At 40.3% G+C, this 24,912-nt stretch overlaps 1 protein-coding gene across 2 annotated transcripts in view; it reads left to right on the plus strand.

Annotated features, from left to right (window-relative positions):
• SCFD2 (sec1 family domain containing 2) overlaps positions 1 to 24,912 on the plus strand; it is a 306,757-nt gene that overhangs the window by 123,547 nt on the left and 158,298 nt on the right. For both annotated transcript variants that reach the window (XM_039542584.1, XM_039542583.1), the window contains exon 5: positions 10,191 to 10,440. In XM_039542584.1, the coding sequence (XP_039398518.1) occupies positions 10,191 to 10,440 (250 nt within the window). The remainder of the gene's footprint in view (positions 1 to 10,190; positions 10,441 to 24,912) is intronic.

A 24,912-nucleotide genomic window follows, 5' to 3' on the forward strand; every position in this document is an offset into this window, starting at 1 on the left:
CAGAATTTTCCCCAGTTCCTAATGAACGTGAACCCCTCCTCTCTACACCATTGTCTCATCCACGCATTGAGACTCTGAAGCTCTGCCTGCCTACCCGGCTCTGCGCGAGGAACTGGGAGCATTTCTGAGAATGCCACCATAGAGGTCCTGGATTTCAGTCTTTTCCCTAGCAGCCTAAATTTGGCTTCCAGGACATCTCTCCTACCCTTCCCTATGTCATTGGTACCTACATGTACCATGACCACCGGCTCCTGCCCAGCACTACACATAAGTCTGTCTAGATGCCTTGAGAGATCCGCAACCTTCGCACCAGGCAGGCAAGTCACCATATGGTTCTCTTGGTCATCACAAACCCAGCTATCTACGTTTCTAATAATCAAATCTCCCATTACTAACACCTGCCTTTTCCTAGAAACTGGAGTTCCCTCCCCCGGAGAGGTAACCTCAGTGCGAGAGGCAACCCCAGCACCATCTGGAAGGAGGGTCCCAACTACGGGAAGGTTTCCCTCTGCTCCCATTGACTGCTCTGCTTCCCTGGGCCGTTCTTCCTCCTCAACAGCGCAGGGGCTGTCTGAGCGGAGGTGGGACAATTCTACAGTATCCCGGAAAGCCTCATCAACATACCTCTCTGCCTCTCTTAGCTCATCCAGTTCCTCCACTCTGGCCTCCAAAGTCCGTACATGGTCTCTGAGGGCCAGGAGCTACTTGCACCGACTGCACACATATGCCACCCGCCCACAGGGCAGGTAATCATACATGCAACACTCAGTGCAATAAACTGGATAGCCCCCACTCTGCTGCTGGGTTTCTGCCTGCATTGTCTCCTAGTTAATGGAAGGGTGGTTTACAGAAAGAGGTTTTGAAATGTGGTTTGGTTTATAGGTTTTAAGGGGACTACAGGGGAAGGGTTAGGACCAACAAGGGGCTCCCACTCCCCTTCCCAAACTCCCTTGCGAAACTCCCTGTTAGCAGCCCCTGTTCTTATATTTATTTCAAGATCATCTATGAAAATGTTAAATAGCATTGGGCCTAGTGTTGGACTGATCCCATTCAATTATAATTCCCCACTGACACCTACTTTTTGCAATCGGTCCGTTAGCCAGCACTTAATCCATTTAATATGTGCTCTATTGATATTGTATAGTGTTATTTTTTTAATCAGAATGCCATGAGGTACTAAGTCAAACACCTTATGCACCGTATACCCCTAAGAATGTTTCATCTACATAATTACCTTTTATCAAGTGAAAGTGTAATCTAATCAAAGAATGAAATCAGGTTTGTTAAACAAGACCTGTTTCCATAAAACCATGTTGACTGCCATTAACTATACTCCTTTAATTCTTTATCAGTTGAATACTGTATCAGCTTTTTCCATTATTTTGCCCAGGATTGATGTCAGGCTTACTGGCCTATAGTTTTCCGGGTCACCCCACTTAATCTTTTAGATAATGGCACAACATTAGCACTCTTCAGTCATCTGGAGTTTCCCCGGTATTCCTAGACGTATTAAAAATTAACTTTGTGGGCCAGAGATGCTTCTCAGTCAAATGTTTTAGGACTCTTGGGTGCAAGTTACCTGGGGGTGATGATTTAAAAAATTATTATCCCTAGTAAATGTTGTCTACCCTCCTCCTCACTTACTAATGGACTGGAAAGTAATTAATTGTCCTCATGTGGTACATCCTGTTTTTTTCCAAATACAAAACAGAAATATTTATGTAACTCTTCTTTCTCTTTTACCATCTTTGTCTAGTAATGGGCCTATAATATAGTATCGAAGCACCCATTACTCTTAGCCTAATGTTCCTTGGCTGCAGTTCACTGTTGCTCTCATATTCCCATCACGTAAATCTATAGCCCCCTTGCAGCTGGTAGTTTACATGTTGCTTCCCCCCATATTTCTGACAGATTTGCTCACCTTGCTGATTCATGGTTATTCTAAGCATGCCCTATGGAAAGCCATCATGGCTAAAGGCTTTTGACCTAGCAGGGTTGGACTGAAGCCCACATTAATTGTTTCCTGGTCAATGATTCTCTTCTGTTGGACATTCAGGGTATGTCTATGCTTCAGTAAAACACCCATGGCTGGCCTCTGTCAGCCAACTTGGGCTTGTGGGGCTATAAAGTTGCAGTGTAGACATCCAAGTTCGGACTGGAGCCTGGGCTCTGGGACCCTCTCCCTTCATGGGATTCCAGAGCCCAGGCCCCAGCCTGCTCTGAGGTGTCTCCACTGCAATTTTATAGCTTCGCAGCCCGATCCCCACGAGCCCAAGTCAACTGACACAGGCCAGCCCCGGGTGTTTTATTGCAGTGTACACATACCCTCAGGGTTTTAAGTAAAATGGTGGTTATGCTAGCAGAGATTTGCCTAATAAAATCCAGACTTCTTTTATATCTCCTTTTTTTTTTTTTTTTAGCATCCTGTTGCTATTGGGCCCCCATGAACTCATTAAAATATCTTAACACAGCTGTAAACTTATATTGTTTCCAAATAGAAACCAAGAGAAACTGGACATTGTGATACAATGATACGTTGCCAGACAGCATAACTCCCTGAGATGGATTGATTTTTGTACTGTGTCTACTAGCAGATTAATTATTTGTAAGTTTATGATGAGCCTTTGTGTTGGACAACTAAGGGTATTTAATTTTTTATTAGAACACATGTTTAAGCCTTGCAGGTATGGTATAACAATTAACAACTGAATCTGACAGGCATATAACTAAAGAGAAACAAGAAATGATTGAAGATGATGTGAGTTTAATGAAAGCAGGAAATTGCCACTTAAGCAATTGGGGAGTTCTGGAGAGGCAGGGAGAGCGAGGTGGGAGAGAAAGGAAGTAAAAGGCAGTATTAATTATACTGTTCAAAAAAGGTTTGGTATGGTCTCTGGAAATTAGGTAAAAAAGTAATGACGTATACTTCCATAACTGGTTATGCAGCATAACCAAATCTGAAAATAATCTTTTTCAGGGCATGAAGATCAGCTAGATCTGTCCGTAATATCTCAAAATACTGTTCCATCCTTTTGTTACAAAATGTTGTGGCTTGAGCAGCTTGTTTCAAATGCTTTCATTATTGTGTGTTAACTATTATTTATGTGTCAACAGCGTGCTAGGAATTGTAGAAGAGAAACAGTCAAGAAAACCACTGGCCAGGAGTTTATAAGTTTAATGCTTTTAGCTTAGTGCAATGAGTTATTATTTCCCTTTGATAGGTCACTCTGTTATGCAGTAAACATCAACAACATAAAAGATCCAGTATTCTTTTCTGTATTTTTTTTTCTCTATCAGGCCTTAGATAGCTACCCTAGCCCATATCTTCTGTTGGTGTAAATAGATGTAGCTCCATAGAAGTCAATAGAATTCCACTCATTTATCACCAGTTATGTCAGGTGGCAAACTTAGACAAGGCAGGGCAGGTTAAGAACAGAGTTTATTAATAATGCTGAATTTTTAAAACTCTTTTGTTGTTTAAATTAGATTCTGAGTGTTGTGCCTCGTAGGGCTGGCTGAAAATTTTCCACCAAAACAGTTTTTTTGGCAGAAAATTGGGTCTTTGACCAAATACTTTTTTTTCCTATAAGTTTTTGCTTTCCACATAAATTTTTAAAGAGAAACTAAACAATTGAAAACTGAAATATTTCAGCTGGAAACAAACTATTTGGATTTGACTCTGCTGCTGCAGTGCCTCGTGGAGCTATAATTCAGTTGTCTCATCTCCCCATTCTCCTCTGTGGGCTGGGGCTCCCCAGCCAGACTGCGTGTTGCATGATGCACCATGGCTGCAGGCTCGCATGATGCAACCATCTCCTCTCACCATGAAGTGTGACCGTGGTCTATAATAGGAGTAGTCCATACAAGGAGCCTAGCCTATAGAAGAGAATGGGTGCATGAGGCTTCTGAACTATAAGCACAACAACGCACTATAGCAGCATTTCTTAATTGAAATTGTTTGCAGTTTGGCCAAAATATTAAAGTATTTGAATTTCCACAGAAAATTTGAAATAACATTTTCCAACTAGCTCTAGAAATTACAAGGAGCTTTTCATCTTCCACTAGTTAAGTCTGCAAAGCACTGTCATTATCACATCACTCTTGTAAGATATTGTACGCAAGTATCTTGTTTTATGTGGAATCTGAAGCGCATGGGCCAGATTTTTAAATAATCTCAGCTCCCATTTAGGCAACTAAAGAAGTGGCTGGATTTTCAGAAGTGCTCGTTGAGAGCTGCTGGCCCCTTCTGAAAATTCTGCCCAAACTGGTTTATTGACTTGCTCAATTTCATATAGTACTGTGATTTAGTGGCACAGCTGGGAATAGATCTCAGGAGTTATTGGCTCAGTGCTAAAACCTAATTTTTACAGTGTGTCAGCATTTTCTTTGTGCCCCAATCAACATTTCCCTTTCTTTAATTAAACCTCCAATCGGTGTGATTGTGTTTGCATTTTAAATGCCATGTACCAGTTTAATTTGAGATTGTGTGTAGGATTATTGGGGTGGGGGGGTGACATTGGGAAGAGATAACAGGAGAGAGATAGGGACCAGCATCCTTTGACAGGCAAGGCCCTAAACTAGACTGAAATAGGCAGCCTCAAGCAAAGTTTCACCGTAGAGGAAATGATGAGAGTGGGGAAACCTGAATCTCAGAAGTTTTTAGGTATCGCTCCCAAATGCCAGTGTTTAAAGGGATGAAATGGCCAGCAAGCACTCAGCTTTGGAGGAAGGCAGGGTTGACAGCTTAAGGAGCAGCCTCCAGGGGGAGAGGGCAATAAGAGTAAAGACAGAGGAGTCCGGCTAAGCCTGAGGATCATGCTAGAACCATTGCCCTTCACCAGGAGCAGTATTCTCTCTTTACTGGCCCCAAGAGCAGCAAGCTGATCAGTCACAACTCCAGTCATCTCCACAGCAGAATACAGAGCCATCTCTGCCTTCACTCTTAGTTATTTGTATCTTTCTACCTGGAAATAGCCTTCTTCAGCAGCACCTACCACCCCTCTGCCCTCAAGCCACTGCAAGATTGCTGGATGCCTCATCTGCTTCCTTTTTATCTCCGCAACTGCTGGGATTGGGCTTTTCTCCATTCTGTCCACAAAGCTGGAGCCTGTCAATCCAACACTTGTGTAAACCTGGGGTTGAGACAGGGAAGTTAAATGTCTTGCCTCTGTGTTAGGTTCCCTGCTCAGTACTTGGGACCCTGCCTGATTTCTTGCATTCAATCTCAGACATTATGAGAAGTGAGGGCATGGTCAGGATGTCTGTAATATCTTCTCAGATTAAACAGGTAAATTGCATTTGGGAAAGATCTTGCAGATTATGGCATAATTGAAGGGTTTTTGAAAACTTAAAAAGTTTTGTGTTAGAGGTGGGAGTGAGTGCATACCTCTCAAATCTCCTCGCTATGAGGACAGCCTTCTGATTAGACCCAAATTTAATTCCATTCCACTCAAACTTGATAATATTTTGCTGTAAATTATTTACATCAGAGAGGCAGAAACCAAATATATTTCAACTAAAGAGAAGAATCCATCCTTATTTTGAATGCCCTATGTGAATAATTGTGTCTTTCACATTTGGACCTTGTCAGGTTAAGAGCTATATTTTTAAGGGTGTGTGTGTGTGTGTGTTTTTGCTTTCCCTTTTCTCTTTCGCTCCCTCCCGCCCCGATGCCCTTCTCCAAGCATTTAAAATCAAAAGATACAAAGAAGATGCTTTTATTTATAGAATGCTACATAAATAATAAACTGCAGTGGCTTCTTGTGTCTTATCTTGAGAAGCATAATTTACTTGGTAAGATCTTATTTTGAATGTTTTGTTGTATGTTAAGTCACACTAGACGTATCTCATTGCAGTCACTCTATAAGGGCTAAATCCTGACCTGGTTTAATGAGAGTAGGAGGTACACAGGCCCATTACTCTCACACGGGGGAGCTACATTCTAATAGGACAAATATCGGGGTGTTGAATAGATCTGGAGCATCTCTGAGGTCATGACCTGCTGAGCAGCTGAAAAGAGTGAGTTCCTTCTTACCCTGACTGGGTCTCTATTCTTACTGAGGTTACCACTGCAGGAGCTCCCATGGAACTGCCATAGGGCATGGTAGAGGAGGAATGAAAAGAAGGTGTTCCTTGTGGATGAAGGGGTCTGGATGTTCTCTAAGGAGGGCAATGCCATTCCACCCCAAACCCATGTGGCTCCCTCTAAGGACCTCAGTGACACATTGTCAGTCAACTGCAGAGATCTGCCCCCTCTTTGGGGTCTGTGGGACTCTGTGTATGTGCATGTCCATGGAGTTCTGCAATGCAGCCATCATTTTTAATATAAGGGTGAAGCCCTTGGAATACATGCTCAGTTCTGTCTTCATTTAATCTAAAGGCTTGGATGAAGATGGAGATTGGAGAATTGCATGCTGAAATATCAGCCTCCAAGAACTACACTGACCCATTAAAAATAAGTGGAGGCAAGGTGTTCCTTTTCATGCATAGAAAATGTGGCCTTCAGGGTCATGGTAGGATGATAATGCAGTCCTGTTTTCAGTGTGTGTGTGTGTGTTTTTTTTTGTGGGGGTGGGTTGGGGAGGGGGCGGGAGGATGGATTGTAAATTTACCTATTTTGAGAATAATCAAAAAGAGAACAAGCAGCAGCAGAAGAGTTGCATACCGCAGACTAACACAAATTTGGTTTGCTTAGGACAGATTTATCATTGAGTAGTTCTGAGAAAATCCATTCTACATACATGGGACACAGACACAAGCTATTCATATCAGTTTTTACTTACAAAGTCTGTTTGACATTTGCTACAAAGATATAATAAATTAAACATTATTCAAAATTAGAATAAAAAAATTAATATGCCATTTTGAAACATGAATATGTAGGTGGTATTGTTGACAATGGGTTATATTACACAACTGCATCTTAAATTTCCCATCTAAAACTTTTTGCAAAAGCCAACTGAAAATTGGATGAGACGTTATAAATCATGTACTGCAACATTAGGAAACTGAACACATCAGATGCTCATCTGGTTATACTGCACTCAACAGCATGGCACTTCAGAGCTAGTATCAGGAGAGAAATATATACTTTTACCTTTGGAGCATACTACGTATTATAAAATATTTCTGAATGTCTTAATTTGGGGGAAAAGGTTCACTTCTTGACAATTTCTGTTCCTTCCAAAGAGGAAACAGAAAAAGCTGTCTCAGATTCTGGTCCTCCCAGCACTCACTAACCTACCTTTCCTGTCCACCTCTGTCATTGACACAAGCAAACCTCTATTAAAGAGGTAAAACATACACATGCCATCTAATGGTATGGATTTGTAAGAGATGGGACTGGGTGGACTAGTGTTTTCCTGCTCTAGCTTCTGTGATCTTATGAATTTTGTACATGTTGCAAAGATCTTATGTAACAATTTCTGCTGAAATCTCATAGTGGGGACAATACATAAATTGCCACCAGCTTTTGTGGTGTTGTGGGACGACAATAAATGAATGGAGACTTGAGCTTCTACAAACTTTTCTGTAAGTCACTGAACCACTCCGAACTTCAGCTTCCCAAATTAGAAAAGGTGTGTAATGATGCCTACTGGACAAGATTTACATAGGCTTAATTAATATTTACAATAATTGTCCTTGGTTGAAAAGTTCTACAGAAGGGCAAAATATTTTCTTTTTATTATCTATTATACTCCTTCTTCAGTGCTGTAGATTCTTGAAGTCAGTTTTAAATGTAATTTTTGAAGCACAATACCATGTTCACTCTTTGGAAATTGAAAACTATATTTTTACTTTCTCTTGTATTCTCCAGTCTACCAAAAACAGACCCTTAGCAGAAGTCAGCAAACTGACATCAGTTCATTTGCCTTTAGGGATAGTAAATTATTGCTCAGCTCAAGGTTGTTGTTTTTTTTTTAAGAAAGAGAAAGGAAGGGGTGAGGGGAAAGGGAAAAATATCTATCACTAACTCTCTTTGGAGTCTGAAGAATGTTCAATCATAGGCTTAAAATGTCCAAACAATGCAATTGAGGAGAGGGTGGTAGTGTCTGATTCTACGTTGGTGCCGACTTGAACATCGTGAGCGTTCTTTATGGAGGCTTTGGAAAGTTTAGGATTGACCTGTTTTTATTGGCTCCCTTGATGATAGACAAACAGGGCTAACCTGAGGCCAACATTGCCAGCAGGAAATTTGGGTCATGTGCAGTTGCATTTTTAAAACTTGTGTTTTAGGAGCTGTTCAATCAGCGTAATTGATTGATTGTAACGAGGCACAGAGAGCTCCTTAATCATGTTAGAGGTGGTTAGATAATGACAAACTGCCAAGGGTTTTGTTTGAGACAAATTTCCCATCTCTCTGTGGTATTCTGGTTGGAAAAGAGGTGGCTTGGCCCTTATTTCATGGAGGTTACAGTCCAACTGGCCTGTTTACACACAATAGCCTTTTAAATTTGGCATTTAAATTTGAAATCCACTGTAACACCATTTCCCAAGAGAGAAGAAAAAACATTTCAAAATAGATCATAATCCAAAAATCCAAATGCATGTTTTTAACTTAACAGTTGATTGTAGCTGCTTGTTATTATTTCTTTCCTTTTTCTTTGAAGACGTGTTGTTGTTAAGTTTAATTTATACCCTTCCTTTAGTAAATGTTATGTAAATATAGGTGGAAAGGCTCAGATTTTTAAACACATTTAGTCATTGACAGTCAATGGGATTTAGGCTCCTAAGTGCCTAAATCACATTTGAACATGAGACATAGGTTCCTGAATTAGTTAGCTGTTGCAATGCTGAACACCGCAATGCCTAAATACCTTTAAAAGTCCGGGCCAAAATTTCAATCAAGTTTGTGTGCAATTTTGCACATACTTATTTTAGGTTCCTTTATGTGCTCTCATGCTAAGAGATGAGCATGCTCTATTTTGTATGTTCCCAAGCAACACATCCGTTTTAGAGGACATGTACACTTAAACAGGGTGCGTGCAAAAAAGAACTTATTCTGTTTGAGAATTTGTGCCTGATTTTTTATTGGTGTTTATGGGACCAATAAAAACTTGTTGTTGTTCACTGCAGATGGCTTCCTCCATGCAGCTCTTTACAACTGTTTTTCTTCAGTTGTGTCATCTTCCATTTTAGGATCAATAGTGATCTGAAATAACAACATCAGTGTATACATACACGTGAAATAATTTGTGTCACCAAAAACATACTGCTTTCCAAGAACACAGTGAATTTTACAGAATTAAAGCTAAGCTAACAATTAAAAACCACCATGGGTTAGATTCTTTCCAGGTACACTGCTATGCCTGAACAGTCAGGCAGATCCAGCTTCAGACTTGTCCAATTTATAAGTCTTTGAAAAATTGTAGTTTGTGCACAGAGACTTCTTCAGTATTAGAAGCTGAAGTCTCTGAAGAGTTTGTCCTTACTGAGTATGCTCCAACCCCTCCCAGGTCATAGTGCTGACCAGATAGCACATGCACTATCCTCACAGAGTGACTGAACATGCTCCGGGGGACGGGGAGGAAGACTAGCATAATGCATAATGCAACAGGGAGTCAGATTAAAGCATCACAGGCAACTTTAATTCTGGCATTTCCTAACTTTTGAGTACTTGCTTTTATTAAGGTTGCAAAGTCTTCTTTAAGATTTTGTGTGTGTATAATACATAGTAATTGTGTCTGAAAGAAACTCTAATTGAAAAACTGGAAAATATTCAGATAGGTTAACACAGACAGAAAAACTTCTAGGGCCCGAGTCCATCACCATTACTTATGCTGAGGAATGTGTTACTCTGCAAGTACTCCCAAGGGTGTGCTAGGCGTCTCACAGTCCAGGTGAGAGGACACAGTCCTTGCCCCAAGGAGCTTACAAATTTGATGCAGTGAAGGGAATAACAGAAGGAGAGGGGCAACATCAATGAGATTATGCAGTGCTCCATAAAGGTTAGTTCATGGCATAATGGAGGAGACAGTGCTTGGATTTGTTTTAAATAAATTACTTGGTTTGTTTTTTGGTGGCAGTGTGGAAGAAATGGTCTTCAGGAAGAATCTGAAAACAGTTGAGCTGCCTTGCAGAAGAACTCAGTAGAGCTGTTCCCACACATAGGCAGCAGCATCTGTCTGATGGTGACAAAAAATGACCTGTTTATATTATGGAAACCAAGATCTTCTCTTCTCTGTTTTCAGAATATTGGTGATTCAGAGATACCCAGTGTTTTGAACCAGTTATTGCCTATGATCAAGTCTCATAATGAGAGGACGGCTAATGACTATACCTCTGAAGACTTCCTTGTCTTGCTGGTGTATATTTACTCTGTGGTTGGGGAAATCAAAGCTGGAAAAGAGCTGGATAAAGCTGAAGGAGAGGTGAAAAAGGCATTAGTCCAGACTCTTTGTGATGAACCAGAACTGTCTTCCTTACTGCAAAAAATAACAGGTGAGTTTATATTTCAGTGCAATGAAAAAACAGTAGGTATGAAATTTGTACCTAAAGAAAGCATAGAAATAGCGTGACTTGTCTGTGGTGGTTAGGGTATGTGAATAAGCATGAGGATTTCCTGTAGATTATTCCATCACTGATGTGCACAAAAGCCAAATGCTGACAGGTTATCCTGAATAGTGCTGAGTCTGGTGAAAGTTCTGTAATTTGTTTTTTATGTTAAAGAGTAGTTAAGTTTGTATGTTTTCATAAAGTAATCTTTTCCCCAATTTTCTTACATTGATCTGTGTAAAGTTGACCTTGGAAAGTCAAAATTAATCCTGGAAACATGTTCAGCGAACCACAAAGTTGTGAATGCTAGAAACTGCCCAGTCTATCATAAAAAAAGAGTTGTGTCTAAAACTAACATTTTTTACTGAAATAATAAGCATAGTGAGACCTTTTTGGCAAACACTATAACTTATTAGTGTGTTCTGTAGAATAGCCAAGTAATAACTTGCAGTTGTCCTTGCCACATACTTAAAAATTGTTAAAAAAGATTGTAAACACTAGAACTGTAGCAGAAGAGTAGTATTTCAGAATGGAAAGGGGGCTGTGTTGCCATCTACCATGGGTTCATCTGCCTGTTCGCAGGTATAATTATTATTTGTACTGCATTAGTGCTTAGGAGCCTCAGTCATAGACCATTGTGTTAGGTGACACACAGAACAAAAAGCCAGTCCCTGCCCCAAAGTACTAACAGTCTAAGTTTCTGGCATAATTTTACCACTGTAGTTATATCAATGTAACTCTCCATGTTTGTCACTCTGGGAACAGTATAAATTAATCATAAAATGACACTCTTATTCTGGAATAAGCGTGTCCACACGGGGATTTATATTGCTCTAACTATAGCAGTATAATTATACCAAAATAATTATGCCAGTACATTTCCACATGTATAGAAGCTCTGAAGATTATTTTTGTGAGTGCAAGAATGGGAGGTGCATGTTCCACCTTAATGTAGTTACACAAGTATCATGCACTTACACGCTGCTCCAAAGCCCAGTGAAGATGGTTAGAGCCTTTCCATTGATTTCAGTGGGACTTGGATTAGCGATATTACTGTTAGTGGCATACTGCTTGTAGTTTGCCCATTTTGCCCTTAAGTTTCTAGGTGTGTGTGTGTGTGTGTGTGTGTGTGTGTTCTATATTTCTTGCATTCCATTTCTATGACAGTTTTTTCACTGCATGCTGATTGTCTTGTGCTAATATAATGTTTCCAAATGACCTCAGTGGTATTCACTGTTGGATATTGTGCAGACCGAACCTTGCTGTGCAGAACTCCATCTTCATGTTTAAGTTTTTCTTCTGTTGATCCATGTTTCGAATCACTGTTTTATAATTTTCTTTAATTGTGACTAACAAAGAAAGAAAATGGGGAGGGGCTGAATTATTTAACATTTAATTTCATGAAGAATCAGCAGGGAAACTGCTTTCTGATTTGCACAGAAACTTTGTTCATTGCCCTCTACAGTCTCACAGTCCATCAAAGTTGCTAGTACAAATAGAGACTGGATTACATAGCTCATTGGACTGGAGTAAGCTCTTCACAGTATTCACCAAGTAACGTTAAATTCTAACCATATTTCCATATTTTATACATAGATTTCCTTACTTTTTTCCAGTGCTGTGTGTGTTTGTAGGTTTGCTAAGTAGAAGCAAATGTCAGGATGTTCAAGGAAACAAACAAATAAAAAATGATAAATGAAAGTCCAAGTACAAATAGGTTGTATTTTGAAAAAGCAATTCTTTGTTTTCACATTGCAGACATAATCTTTGAACAGTGGAGTTTGAGATGTGCTCCTAATCATCTAAATATTTTTGTACTAGTATGGAGCTGGATCTCATAATTTAGGCATTTGAAAACTGAGCTCTCTGTCTGCATAATATACCTTGACTAGTTTGGAGGGTTTTAGCTGTTTACCAAAAGTTTTGAAAAGTTCATGCTGATGTGTTATAAAGACTTTTGTTTCAGATAAAGGGTTTCATTCACAGTCAAGTTATTTGTGGATCACGAAGGCCAGTTGCCCGTGCAACCTGCTGATATGTATGAAACATTACAAACACACCATTAGGAGACAAATTGTGAGTGTAAAAGGCTGTTTTTTAAAGAGGTGGCAGAACTGTTTCTTAGTACACGTATTAGTTATATTATGCTCCTGCAGTTCCTTAGTTGCCTGAAGAAATATGGATGAAATGCTGGTCATTCTCTGTGCGTCTGTCTGTGATTTACCATATAATGTATTGTTTGCTTGCTGGCATGTTTTTTGACCTGTTGCAATTCTGTCGTTTGTACTTTATTTAGAAGTGTCAGTTCTGCTGGCCCAATCACAAAGAAAAACAAACAACAAGCTGTTGGTGGCATTTTATTGGACTAACTAAAAAGAACAAAAATTGGCCTACAGACATAGAAGGATCTTGTGAAAAAGAATATTGGGTCTAGATTCTTAGCTGTGTAAATTGGCATCTCTCCTTGAAGTCAGTGTAGCTGAGCTGGTTTACACCAACCGAGGATCTGGAATATTCCAATGATAATATCTCATTTTTTTAAATTAAAAAGTATGTTTTGCTTTTGAATGGCTGCAAAACTTAATTAAACTCCAACCAGCTTTAATACATTTGTTTTCATTAGTAGAACAAAGGGAAACATGCTTTTTATCTCTTATTTGAGAATTCCATAAAAATAAATTGTTGGAGAACATTAAAATTGCATAGTTAAATATTCAAGTCAGGAAAAGCCAAAATTAAGGTTGCGTGTGCCTTACACATACACACATGGACCCAGCACATTGCAACATTTATCCCTCTTGGGGGTACCAGAAGGGGCTGGAGTTCCTATGACTCCCAAAGTGGGGAGATACAACCAGACCACATTTCCCCCAACCGCCCCTTGGTCCTGTCCCCACACTCCATCCACCTTCTGAGATAAGTCTGCTGCTGCTGCCAGCTATCAGAGTTAGTCCTGAAGCTAAAGTACTAGCAGTGCTGAAGGTTCATGGTTCAGATCCTGCTGATGAAACATGATCAGAGGCTTGTTACAATCAACCTTAGGAAATTTCATGCCAAAAGCCTGTGTTAAAATAATGTTATTGAGTTTGCTAAGTCAAGCACTTGAAAGTTAGGGAATGCCAGTATTTAGGTTGCCTGTGCAAGCTTAATTCAGCTCCCTTGAGTATGAATTATGATATGGTCTTTAATTCCATGATCACATACTAGGTTTTCCACAGGACACCACCTTATTCAGTGCACAGGATAAATGCAGAAAGGAGTGGGAAAGTGTTAGAATTAACCATTTATGTACAACATACTAACAATGAAGTGTAACATCATAAATAAGCATAGGCCACCTAAGTTTGCAGCAAAGTTAGCTTTAACGTTAAAGAACCTATAAATAAGGCTATGTTTATGTCACAGAGGTCACGGAATCCGTGAGTTCCAGAGACCTCCATGACATTCTCTGCTTCAGCCCTATGGACTGTGGAACTCTGTAGCTGGCAGCCCGCGGAGCCCTGGCAGGGTTCCGGTGACAGCAGATACAGGGGGCCCCCTGCAAGGTTCTAGCGACAAGTGACAGACTCCTGAGGGGGCCCTCCTCAGGGTTCCAGTGATGGGCAACAGTTTCGCGGGGGGGAGGGGAGAGACCCCTCGGGTGAGCAGCTGGGGGTGTCCCATTTTCTCTTTGGGAAATATGGTCACCCTGTAGCTCCCAGCAGCCCCCATGCAGCTTTCAGATGCTGCGGGAAGAGGGGGAACCCTACGGCTCCCAGCCACTGTGGTGGCAGGGGAAACCATGGACCCGCCGCAGCAAATGTCATAGACAGGTCACGACTTCCATGAATTTTTGTTTATTGCCTGTGACCTGGCTGTGACTTCTTTACTAAAAATAACCTTGACAAAATCTTAGCCTTACCTATAAGTAAAACAGGGCCAAAACTATGAACTAGAAGAGAGGCAGCATGTTCCAGTGAACAGAACATGACACTAGTGGTCAAGACTTATGTGTGCTCTTCCTGACTGCTACAGACTCACTGTGTAACCTTGGGTGAGTCACTTACGTTCTTTGTGTCTCAGCTTCCAGTGTGTAAAATGAATTGATACCAATCTTTTGTGAATCACTTTGGGAGCTACAGATGAAAACCACTATATGAAGCGTCTGTACCCGATTACTGGAGGATAGCTAATGTAAGGCCAATGTTTAAAAAAGGCTCCAAAGGTGATGCTGGCAATTACAGATCAGTTAGCCTGACTTCAGTACCAGGAAAACTGTTTGAAACTAGTAAAGTACAGAATTATCAGACACATAAATGAGCATGATATGTTGGGGAAGAGTCAACACAGCTTTTGTAAAGGGAAATCATGCCTCACCAATCTATTAGAATTCTTTGAGGCAGTCAGCAAGGGTGATCCAGTTGATATTGTGTACTTGGACTTTCAGAAGGCTTTTGACAGGGTCCCACACCAAAGGCTCTTAAGCAAAGTGAGGAGTCATGAGATAAGATGGAAGGTCCTTTCATGGGTCAGTAACTGGTTAAAAGATCAGAAACAAATGGTAGGACTAAAGATAAATAGTGGGGCCTCCAATGATCTGTCCTGGCACCAGTGCTATTCAACATATTAATAAATGATCTAGAAAAGGGGGTGAACAATAAGGTGGCAAAACTTGCAGACGATACAAAATTACTCAAACTAATTAAGTCTAAAGTTGACTACGAAGAGTTACGAAGGACCTCACTAAACTGGGTGACTGGGCAACAAAATGGCAGATGATATTCAGTGTTGATAAGTGCAAAGTAATGCACATTGGAAAACATAATCCCAACTATTTATACAAAATGATGGGGTCTAAATTAGCTGTCACCACTTAAGAAAGAGATCTTGGATTCATTGTGGATAGTTTTCTGCAAGCATCTGTTCAAAGTACAGCTGCAATCAAAAAATGGTAGCAGAATGTTAGGAACTATTAGGAAAGGATAGATAATAAGACAGAAAATATGATAATGCCCTATATAAATCCTTGGTACACCCACACCTTGAATATTGCATGCAGTTCTGGTCTCCCCATCTCAGAAAAGATATATTAGAATTGGAAAAGGTACAGAGAAGGGCAACTAAAATGATTAAGGGTATGGAACAACTTCCACATGAGAAGAGATTAAAAAGACTGGAACTGTGCAGCTTACAAAAGAGATGACTAAGGGGTATATGGCAGAGGTCTGTAAAAACATGACTGATGTGGAGAAAGTGAATGAGGAAGTGTTATTTACCCCTTCACATAACACAAGAACAAGGAGTCACCCAATGAAATTAATAGGCAGCAGATTTAAAACAACCAAAGGAAGTACCGGTACTTCTTGATACAACACACAGTCAACTTGTGGAACTCATTGCCAAGGGATGTTGTGAAGGCCAAAAGTGTAACTGGATTCAAAAAAGAATTAGATAAGTTCATGGAGGGTAGGTGCATCAATGGCTATTAGCCAAGATGGTCAGGAATGCAACCCCATGCTCTGGGTGTCCCTAAACTTCTGACTGCTGGGACTGGATGACCAGAGTTGGATCACTCAATAATTGCCCTGTTCTGTTTATTCCCTTTGAAGCATCTGGACTGGCTACTGTCAAAAAACAGGATTCTGGGTTAGATGGACCATTGGTCTGACCTAATACAGCCTTTCCTGGGTTCTTATTATTAATCAGAATCCTTTGAATTTCAGGGGCATTGTGCTGTACTCCCCAGGTACAAACCTTTATCAAGCTTATTTTCTAGTTCTAGTTGGGATGAGGCTGAAATCAAAACCTAGACCTTAACTGTGATTCTGAACCTTAGCCGATACCCCAAGTATGCCCCCCTTGGCACACCCTTTCACTCGCAGATCTTGTAAGATCTGCAAGCTGAAGTCCACATTTTTCCTTTCTCGGTCTTCTCCCTGTCCTTCAAAGCACCAGGGACATTAAATACCAAAACCTAGTGTTAAAGTATTTTGTTGATGTTCTTTATTTAGATTGCAAGGTCAAGTAATCAGAAGTCAGGAATTCTCTCACAACAATAACTCTTGTCATTCTATTTTCTATTCTTGTTTTCCTTTTAAAGTGTAAATGTACATTTATTGGGAGGCTGAAATTTGTACTGGTATAACTGCATTGATGTAGCAAACTCCTAACAGGTGCATTGCACTGTACCAGCGCTTTCTTTTAGTATGATACTCCTGGGGGAATTCTGTGCCGCTGCACAATTTGCACAGAAATTAATGTTCTGCACAGATTTTCCTCCCCCCGCCCCGAAATGGGCTGCAGAGTTTCTGGCTGCCACTGGGGCCCACTGGACCTGACAGAGCCCAGCTTGCAAATAGAAGACATTGCTGGGAGGAGGGGACAGAGCTGGAGGGTTCCGGGGAGCTGCAGTTCCTGGCATGCCCTGAAGGAAGGAGGTGGCATGCAGGAAATTCTGTATATGCCCGGGACCCAGCATCAGACTGTTTCTCCCTCTGCGTCCCTGGGCTCTGGGAAGGTAAAGGGTGCATGTGAGTGTCTGGGTTGGGGCATGGCCCGCAGTTGGGCTCTGGAGGGTAGCAGGTGCAGGTGTGTGGGACGGGGGAACCCTCTGGCTGGGCTCTGGGGGAGGAGGCGTGAGAGTGTCTGGGGTGCCCCGCAGCTGGGCTCTGGGGGTAGCGGATGCAGGTGTCTGGGTTGGGGGGCACCCCGTGGCTGGGCTTTGGGCGGGGGGTAAGGAGTGTGGGTGGCTGGGCTGAGAAGGCACCCTGCCACTGGGCTCTGGGGGAAGAGGGGATGCAAATTTATGGGCTGGGGAGGCTGCAGCTGGGCTCTGGGGGGTTGTGGGTGTGAGTGTCTAGGCTGGGGGGGTGCAGCTGGGCCCTGAGGGGTAAGAGGTGTGGGTGTCTGGACTGGGGGGCACCCCACGACTGGGCTTTCGGGGGGAGGGGGCAGAGAAACAGGAACTGGGTTGTCGTAGGGGTTTATTTAACTCTTTACTCCTGGGGGAAATTTTTTGTTTTTGTTTGTTTGTTTTTGGTATCTGTATTGTTACAGACATAGTAGCTGACAGGTATTTTGAAATAAATTACCAAAATAATTGAAATTGGAGTGATTATATAGTGTTATTTTGGCAAATATAATATGCAGAATTTTGCAGAATTTTAAAATAATTGTGGACATAATTTTTATTTTTTTGGTGCAGAATTGCTCCAGGAATAGTATGCTACCAAATTAAAGTGCATTGGTATAAGCCTTTGCTTGCAGTTGTGGAGCATGTTTACAATAGAGATTTGCATGGGTGTAACTGTATCCACATAGGTACATTGCAGTGAATTTCCTTAATGTGGATGAGCCTGAGTTATTAATGCATACTGTAAAATATATTAGGATGCACCACTTGCCTAAGTTTACATTTTGGGGAAACATCAACATTTGGAATTTCCTTACGTTTGAGCGCTTAATTTTCCACCTTTAAAATTGCATGAACACAACATTTTTCATGTAAAAATGCATGTGCGCCCCACACCCCTGGCCACAACCTTCCCAACTCGAGCACCTGCGATGCTCCTGGGCTGCAACTCCTCTCCCCCAAGCACCCGTGGCACCTCCCTGAGCCACGACAACCCCTCCCCAACACCCACAGTGGCCCCTGCGCCATCCTCCCCAGCACCCATGGCATCCCCGGGCCGCCCTCCTGAGCCATGCCCCACCCCACAAGTTTTAGTCAGGGGTATATAGTAAAAGACACGGACAGGTAACGAGCCGTGAATTTTTGTTTTCTGCCCGTGACCTGTCCATGACTTTTACTAAAAATATCCATGACTAAAACATAGCCTTAGTTCTGAGATATGGAAAACGAGCACTGCTCTAGTGGATGAAACTTTTATTTCAATACATTACTAAGTGAGCGTCATGAAAAGGCTAAACCATTTGGCATTGAATCTGGTTAGAGGTGAAGTATATTTTTTAAGTTTTTGCATTACACAGGAAGAAATTTGGGACACTAGAACAAATGCCGGTTGAAGTATTAAGTATTTAAGATTGTAAACACACATAAATCAGGAAATTCAAAGTTATGATCCTTAGACTGTGCATTTGCATCTCATGGAATGTCTTAACTAGGTCTTCTGCCCTCCAGTCCCTCCCCAAATGCTTCCACTTTGTCTGTCTACTCCTGGGAGCTTGGCTGCCCCATTCATATTGTCTGCTTGGAAAAGTGAATATAAAAATAACCCATTATACTATTGTTAGGGCAATTTGGAGTGGCCAGGGTGCAAGAGCCTGGTATTGAGGATTGCTCCTTGATTTCAGGCATGTGTGGGCGGCTGCCTATAGATGGGGTTATTAGATACAGATCTGTTCCAGGCCAAAGCTAAGATTTATAAACTAAACTGTTTATTTTAAAAGTTCATAGCGTGGTTACAGGGGGTGGGGTAATGCCTCAAAGCATCAAACAGCAATACCTTTTGAATTTCCAGGAGCACTGCTCTCTTAAATACAGATTAGCTTTCTCCAATCCCTGTTGTTAGAGTAAAAGATTACTTTCCTGTCTGATGTAAGCAAGACGACTGCACATCAGTTCATATCACTAAGAAGATCTCGTTCCACTGGGTTATGCTCCAGACATGCTCAGTTGCAGGCGGTATTATTGCAGGAATCTACTCTATTGTGCAAGCCTCTTGCTATAAATGTTGCTCTGTGATGATAGCAAATCACTGAAGACTCCATTGGGCAGGATCTGTGTAGACCACCCTGATGTGATTTGAATGGAAAGATGTCATTGTAATGGAGCCGTGATGTCTCTGAATGTCATAATGATTTTATTAAAATAGAAGAAAATATTGGTTAGTGACAGACTGGCCACAATCAAATTGTAAACAGAAGCCCTTCATAGATTATAACAATTTTTTTTCAGTAGCTAAGAGATTCGTCCTTGGTCAGTGTAGACCCTACTTATGTCCTATAGAGATAACAGAGTTTATTGGCATGATTTCTCTTTTTATAGTTTATGTCAAAATACGGCCTTTGCTGATCTCGCTAATTAGTTGTCCTGCCACAGTGCTGAAATTGTTACAGCAGAACCAAATAAAACCAGATCGCTTTGTTCAAAGGTGCATTGAAATGGTTTTCAGGTGCCAAGACCCCAGTTCAGGATGCTGTTTTTCTCCTGCAGGACCAGCTGATATTACCAAACCTTAAAATGCTCCTTTCGCTGCCTTGCAATGTGTGCATATAAAACTGAACATAAAAATGATCTTCTGTTACCTTTCAATCATTTACCTGACATATTTTGGACAAAATCCAGCTGAAAATATTTGTGGTCAAGAAACCCCAGAAGATGGTGAATCTGACATAAAACAAAGCTGCTTCATGGCCAAATTATGGTGCTACATGAGAGGTGAAGAGCTCATGCAAATTAGCTTCCTGCCATTTTCAGTGACTGGGTGTTCCAGTCCATCTTCTCATGGCCGTGCAGCAACTGGAAGTTCATACTGCCCCAAGTATCTCAAAACACTTGACAAGTTTTAATTGGCACCTCACACTGTATTGTAACTAGGTGTTATACCCACTGTTACAGATGGGGAAACTGAGGCAGTGAAGTGACTTGCTTCAGTCAGTGACTTAGCCAGGAACAAAATGCAGGACTCCTGACTCCAAGTCTCCTGCCTTTTCTGCAGGAACACACAGACTTCTAAGATCCCAATAACTTTCGCTATGGTCTTTTTAAGGGCTTGATGGAAAAATTCCTTTTGACTTGGATGGTGCAGGATCAAACCCTATGTCAGCTGTGGTAGAATCCCTAGAACCTAGTTATACATGATAATCAGGAAATAACACCCTGCTCTTGAAAATGAGAGGTGTGGAATGTCCAATTCAGATTTCTCTGGCTTCAGAATGGGAGAGTTCCTCAGAATTAACCTCTGCTCCTGTCTAATCAGGATACCTGGAGAATTTTTGTAGAGGACCACCAGGGAGGCAGTTTTATCTGTATTTTTGTTCAGCCTAACTCTAAATTAGTGTTGAGAAATTAATACAGTATTTGTTTACCAACATTTTGTTGGATGTCTTATAACAAAAGACTCGGTTGAAAAACTGGTCAGTATCAACAGTAAAAGAATTAGACTTCTTTGTCCAGGGTGGGGATATTTTAGTTCAGATTTAAAACTGACGTTTTAAATGTAGCATAGAACATAATCCCATAGAAGCCCGACTTTGATTCTGCTTTCATATGTTACCTATTTATTTTCTCTTCGGCACCTGGTCGGAGTTGGCTCCAAACTGGATGGTAATTTTCATTGAAGTGTTTATAACATGAGACTTTTTAACATGAGACATATGCCTGCAGCTCTGCAGGCCCCTGAATCACTGCCAAAATAACAAGACAGCCAAATGGAACAGGAAACTGATATGGTGCAATATTCATTAACCATTTATATTATTTTTCAGCATGCAGATGCAATAGCATATAGAGGACATTCTGACATCAAGTATTCCTGTTTAAGTAAGCTGTGGAATGGAAACTAAAGCTCCTTTTTAAAATTAGGTGACATTTTTTAAAAGGTACTTGTGAAAATATATGTGGTGAAATTAAATCTTTTTTTTCCCCTCCTTTTCCATACGAGTCACTTCCTTGCAAAGGTTCCAAGTTTTGGTAGGATATAACCTACTAATTTTAAAAATATGAGTAAATTCTTGCTAGTTTGCAGTACACACCCAGCCCGGCAAAACAAAAACAGGGAGATGTTAGCTAATACGATTAAAAATGTTTTCTTAGTGGTTACCACCCAAATAAAATAAATCTGGCACTTGTTTTTGTTTCTCTTTTGCACATTGAAACAAATTTTAGGATATTTGCATATGATTGTAGAAGTTTGCCTCTTTGTTTAGTGTCAGTACCCATCTTTCAAGAATTTCAAGGTACTTTTCAGCAAGTATGTTTTTATTCTTTTACCATTCTTTTAAATTTAATATATTTTAGGAGCCAGAAAGCAGTGCTACCAGTATTTGCTAAGCTTTATAGATGGTTGTTCTGAACAATTGCATGCCGTGTTCTTGATTGTTTCAGGTTGTTCTCAGTGGAAATGCACAAGTGTAGAAAACAATGCATCATCTGAGGCAAACAGGAATAATTACTGGACAGAACAGGACATTTATAATTACTGGGTGAAATTTACCCGAGTGTTATTCCAATGCCTTCAGTGGAGTTATACCAGGGATTAATTTGATCCTTTGAATTTAGGGCAGTTACGGCAAGGTAGCAGTCTGTACAGATTTTACTCTGGATACAATATATTGAAATACAATATTTCAATATACAGCTGGGCATGGATGTAAAAAAGAGTCACAAGGGTCCATAATAACAGGGTTATGTGCAAAGCCAAATAAATGTCCTCAATTATTGATCATAACCATTTTTATTGCATAAGCCCATTGGTGCCTTTAAAGTCTAATAGTGTGTGTAGTGAAAATTTCAGAACCTGAAAATGACACAAAAGAGCATTTCTTAAAGCTGGTATATATTTTGCTTATCAATAATGTCATATGTTTTTATTTTTATTAATAATTTAGGACTTAAATAAGTGTAGTTTTGCAGATGCAGCGAGTGTTACGTGTTCCCCTCTGTGCTCTATCCACAGAGGGTGTGAGTCTGCTATAGACCCTTATGACAAAGCCTCTGGCTCTTTAGGTCAGGCTGTAGCCACTCATACTTTTAGCTCTTGAGGACTCCAGTTTAGTTCCCAGTGTTGGCCAAGATGGATTCCGTCCCTCATAATTAAGAGCCAGTTTCGATTACATCCATATACAAATACACATTTGATGAGGTGATTCTTTACCAAAAAAAAAAAAAAGGCTGAGATCAAATTTGACCATTGTGATATGGCCTATAAACCTATTCAGGCCTATGAGCATAAGCTAGCAAACTAATACCTCAGCTAATCTCTGAAATTTGATGGTACAGCCCTGATATTTTACTGCCTTTACTTAAAAACTGTTCTAAAATGCAATAAATTAGCAATTATCCCACGTTTTATTATAGCACATGGTATTCTGTATATACTACATGGTGTTGCTATTGTTTTTTAGTATCATTTAAAATGTTACTATCCATTTCCTAATCTATTACAAATGATCAAATAAACTACTCTTATGTGGATTTAAGCAAATATTGTTCTGTAGACATCTTTGTGTACGCTCTCTTCCCTACTCCATAGCCAAGACTGCAGAGCAGGAAATGTCTCTGGAGTATCTTTTGAGAGAGATACTAAATTGTCTTGTATTTTAGTTCAACATGGACTAGGTGGCTCCTGCATTCCTTCCTTCCCTATTTGTTCTGTTTAGTTTTAACTGTTGCATAAGTGTCACCTCTTGTAGTTAAAGTTCAGGTCAAGATATGTCTTGCTTTGACCCTTTTACTCTGGTTTATGGACATGTGGGCTGGTGTCTGTCAAGATGTAAAAGTTCACAGTCCACAGTGCAGGATTTCTTTCTTGGATTTGCTTTCGGTACTCATTGCGATGGACAGTGTTGCACAGTTAGACAGAGGCAGTTCTATTACGTAACAGTTTCATGTGAATAACAGTGCAGTATTTATACACTTCATAATTCTAGAAAGCAACATGCCTTATTTATAAGCAGATGTATGAGTCTTGTTTTAAGAATTTGTTTCCTTTTTCATGACAGTAACATTGTTTTGGAAATCCTTGTCTGATGATCAGTGGCAGCAGCAGCCAGTCATAACCAATTAGGCATGTTTATATAATGAAAAACAATACACTGATGTGGTTGACTAACATGGAATTCTTTTAAAGTGAGAAAAAAGGGGGTAAAGATCACATAGACTCCTTGTTTTGTGCAGATCCACTCCCCCCCTTCAGATACTTATCTATCATGCTATCTTTATATAGTGATTCTGGTGTATCAGGGCATGCATTAGGAATTGTTACTTTAGTTTTGTAGACCTTCATTTTTAGTTTGCATAGCTTAGCAATGTTTTGTAAGTTAGAGGTTCATTTTCAATAGCAGACTTTGCAAATTCTAATTAGATTAGGTTTCTGTTCAAAGTTAACATAGATTAATTTTGAACAGCTTGTGCCTGGATTTAGCCACATGACCCTTAATACACTATATAGCATTTGAGAAATGCTGATAAGCACACATCTCTGCTGCCTGTTCAGCAAGCAGAATTATCCAGAGAATAACTTCTTTTCTCAGGCCAGTGTCAAGTATCCACACTTCTGCGCCCACAAGGGCATAGGTCTGAGGCCTCTTTCAGACACCTTTCAATTCCATTGGGAAAAAAGATTCTTCCTTTCCTGTGCTGACATAGGTGCCTTACAAGCCATGTCTGGAGATTTTCATACAGTAATGCTTCTGTGACCTCACCAGGTTTCTGGGATTCCAGTCTCTGGATTTGTCTTGAAGGAGGCCTCTTTCTTCTGTCAATCATGCTTGACCTTCTGTTCCAGACGGTGAAATGTTTTACATCCAGACCTGATTTCCCTTTGGTGTAGATTCTGAATTCAGCTGGAGCAAGCTTGGAGTTATCAGATTGAAGTTTATATGTTCTTCAAATCTCTCCTGAAAGTCCACTTTTTAGCCTAGCCTTCCATTGTTGATTGGCTTGGACACCAATTGCTGTCCTATCTTAACTTATCAGGCTTTAAATGTTTGTATTGCTGCTATCCAACTTACAAAATAGGCCAAACTATAGCCAGAAGTGCGCACACAGCTTCCACTGCAGTCTACCTGAGAAAAGAATATAACCCTGTGTAATGTGTATAAACAAACAACATCTAAACTCTGTGAACATATGGAAAGTGATTTGACTAATTATGACTAGTAAAAGATTCTGAATCTAATTCTATGTTCCCAGCCACCATTAGCAATGAAGTAACAAATATTCTGCATTTAGGGTTTCAGTGTTTATTTCAGGTAAACAATGGCTCATTCTTGAAATAAAAATTATTTTAAGGGGTTTTGTTGAATTATATTGAAAAAATAGTATTTGGACTATGTGTGTATTTGAAACACATTCGTAGTGAAAAAGCTAAAAACCTAAAGCAAGTGTCCAAAAGAAATATACTTACAAAAGAAAGACAAGTAGGCTGAAAGTTAATAAATCACTCGTGTTACTCCAAGGAACATCTATAGCGAGAAGAAAGGAGAAAAGATAAGTTGTTTAAAATAATGCAATAGTTCTTTAATAATCTTTTATTAAGAAGATTAATGTGGTAAATACTTAGTGAATGAATGTATTCAACATAACATCAATTAATAGCAATGTAATCCAGTCTAATTCCAAAATAACTGTATCAACCCAAGAAAGGAAGAGGAAAATCTCCTGCAATCAAAAATGCTCAGACTGATCCAGTATTTAAGGGAGGACAAACTGCATGCAGTGTAACTAAATGTACACCATCATTGGTATAGTCTATG

The sequence above is a fragment of the Mauremys reevesii genome, linkage group 5 (genome assembly GCF_016161935.1).
Source record: "Mauremys reevesii isolate NIE-2019 linkage group 5, ASM1616193v1, whole genome shotgun sequence".
NCBI classification, from domain to species: domain Eukaryota; kingdom Metazoa; phylum Chordata; order Testudines; family Geoemydidae; genus Mauremys; species Mauremys reevesii.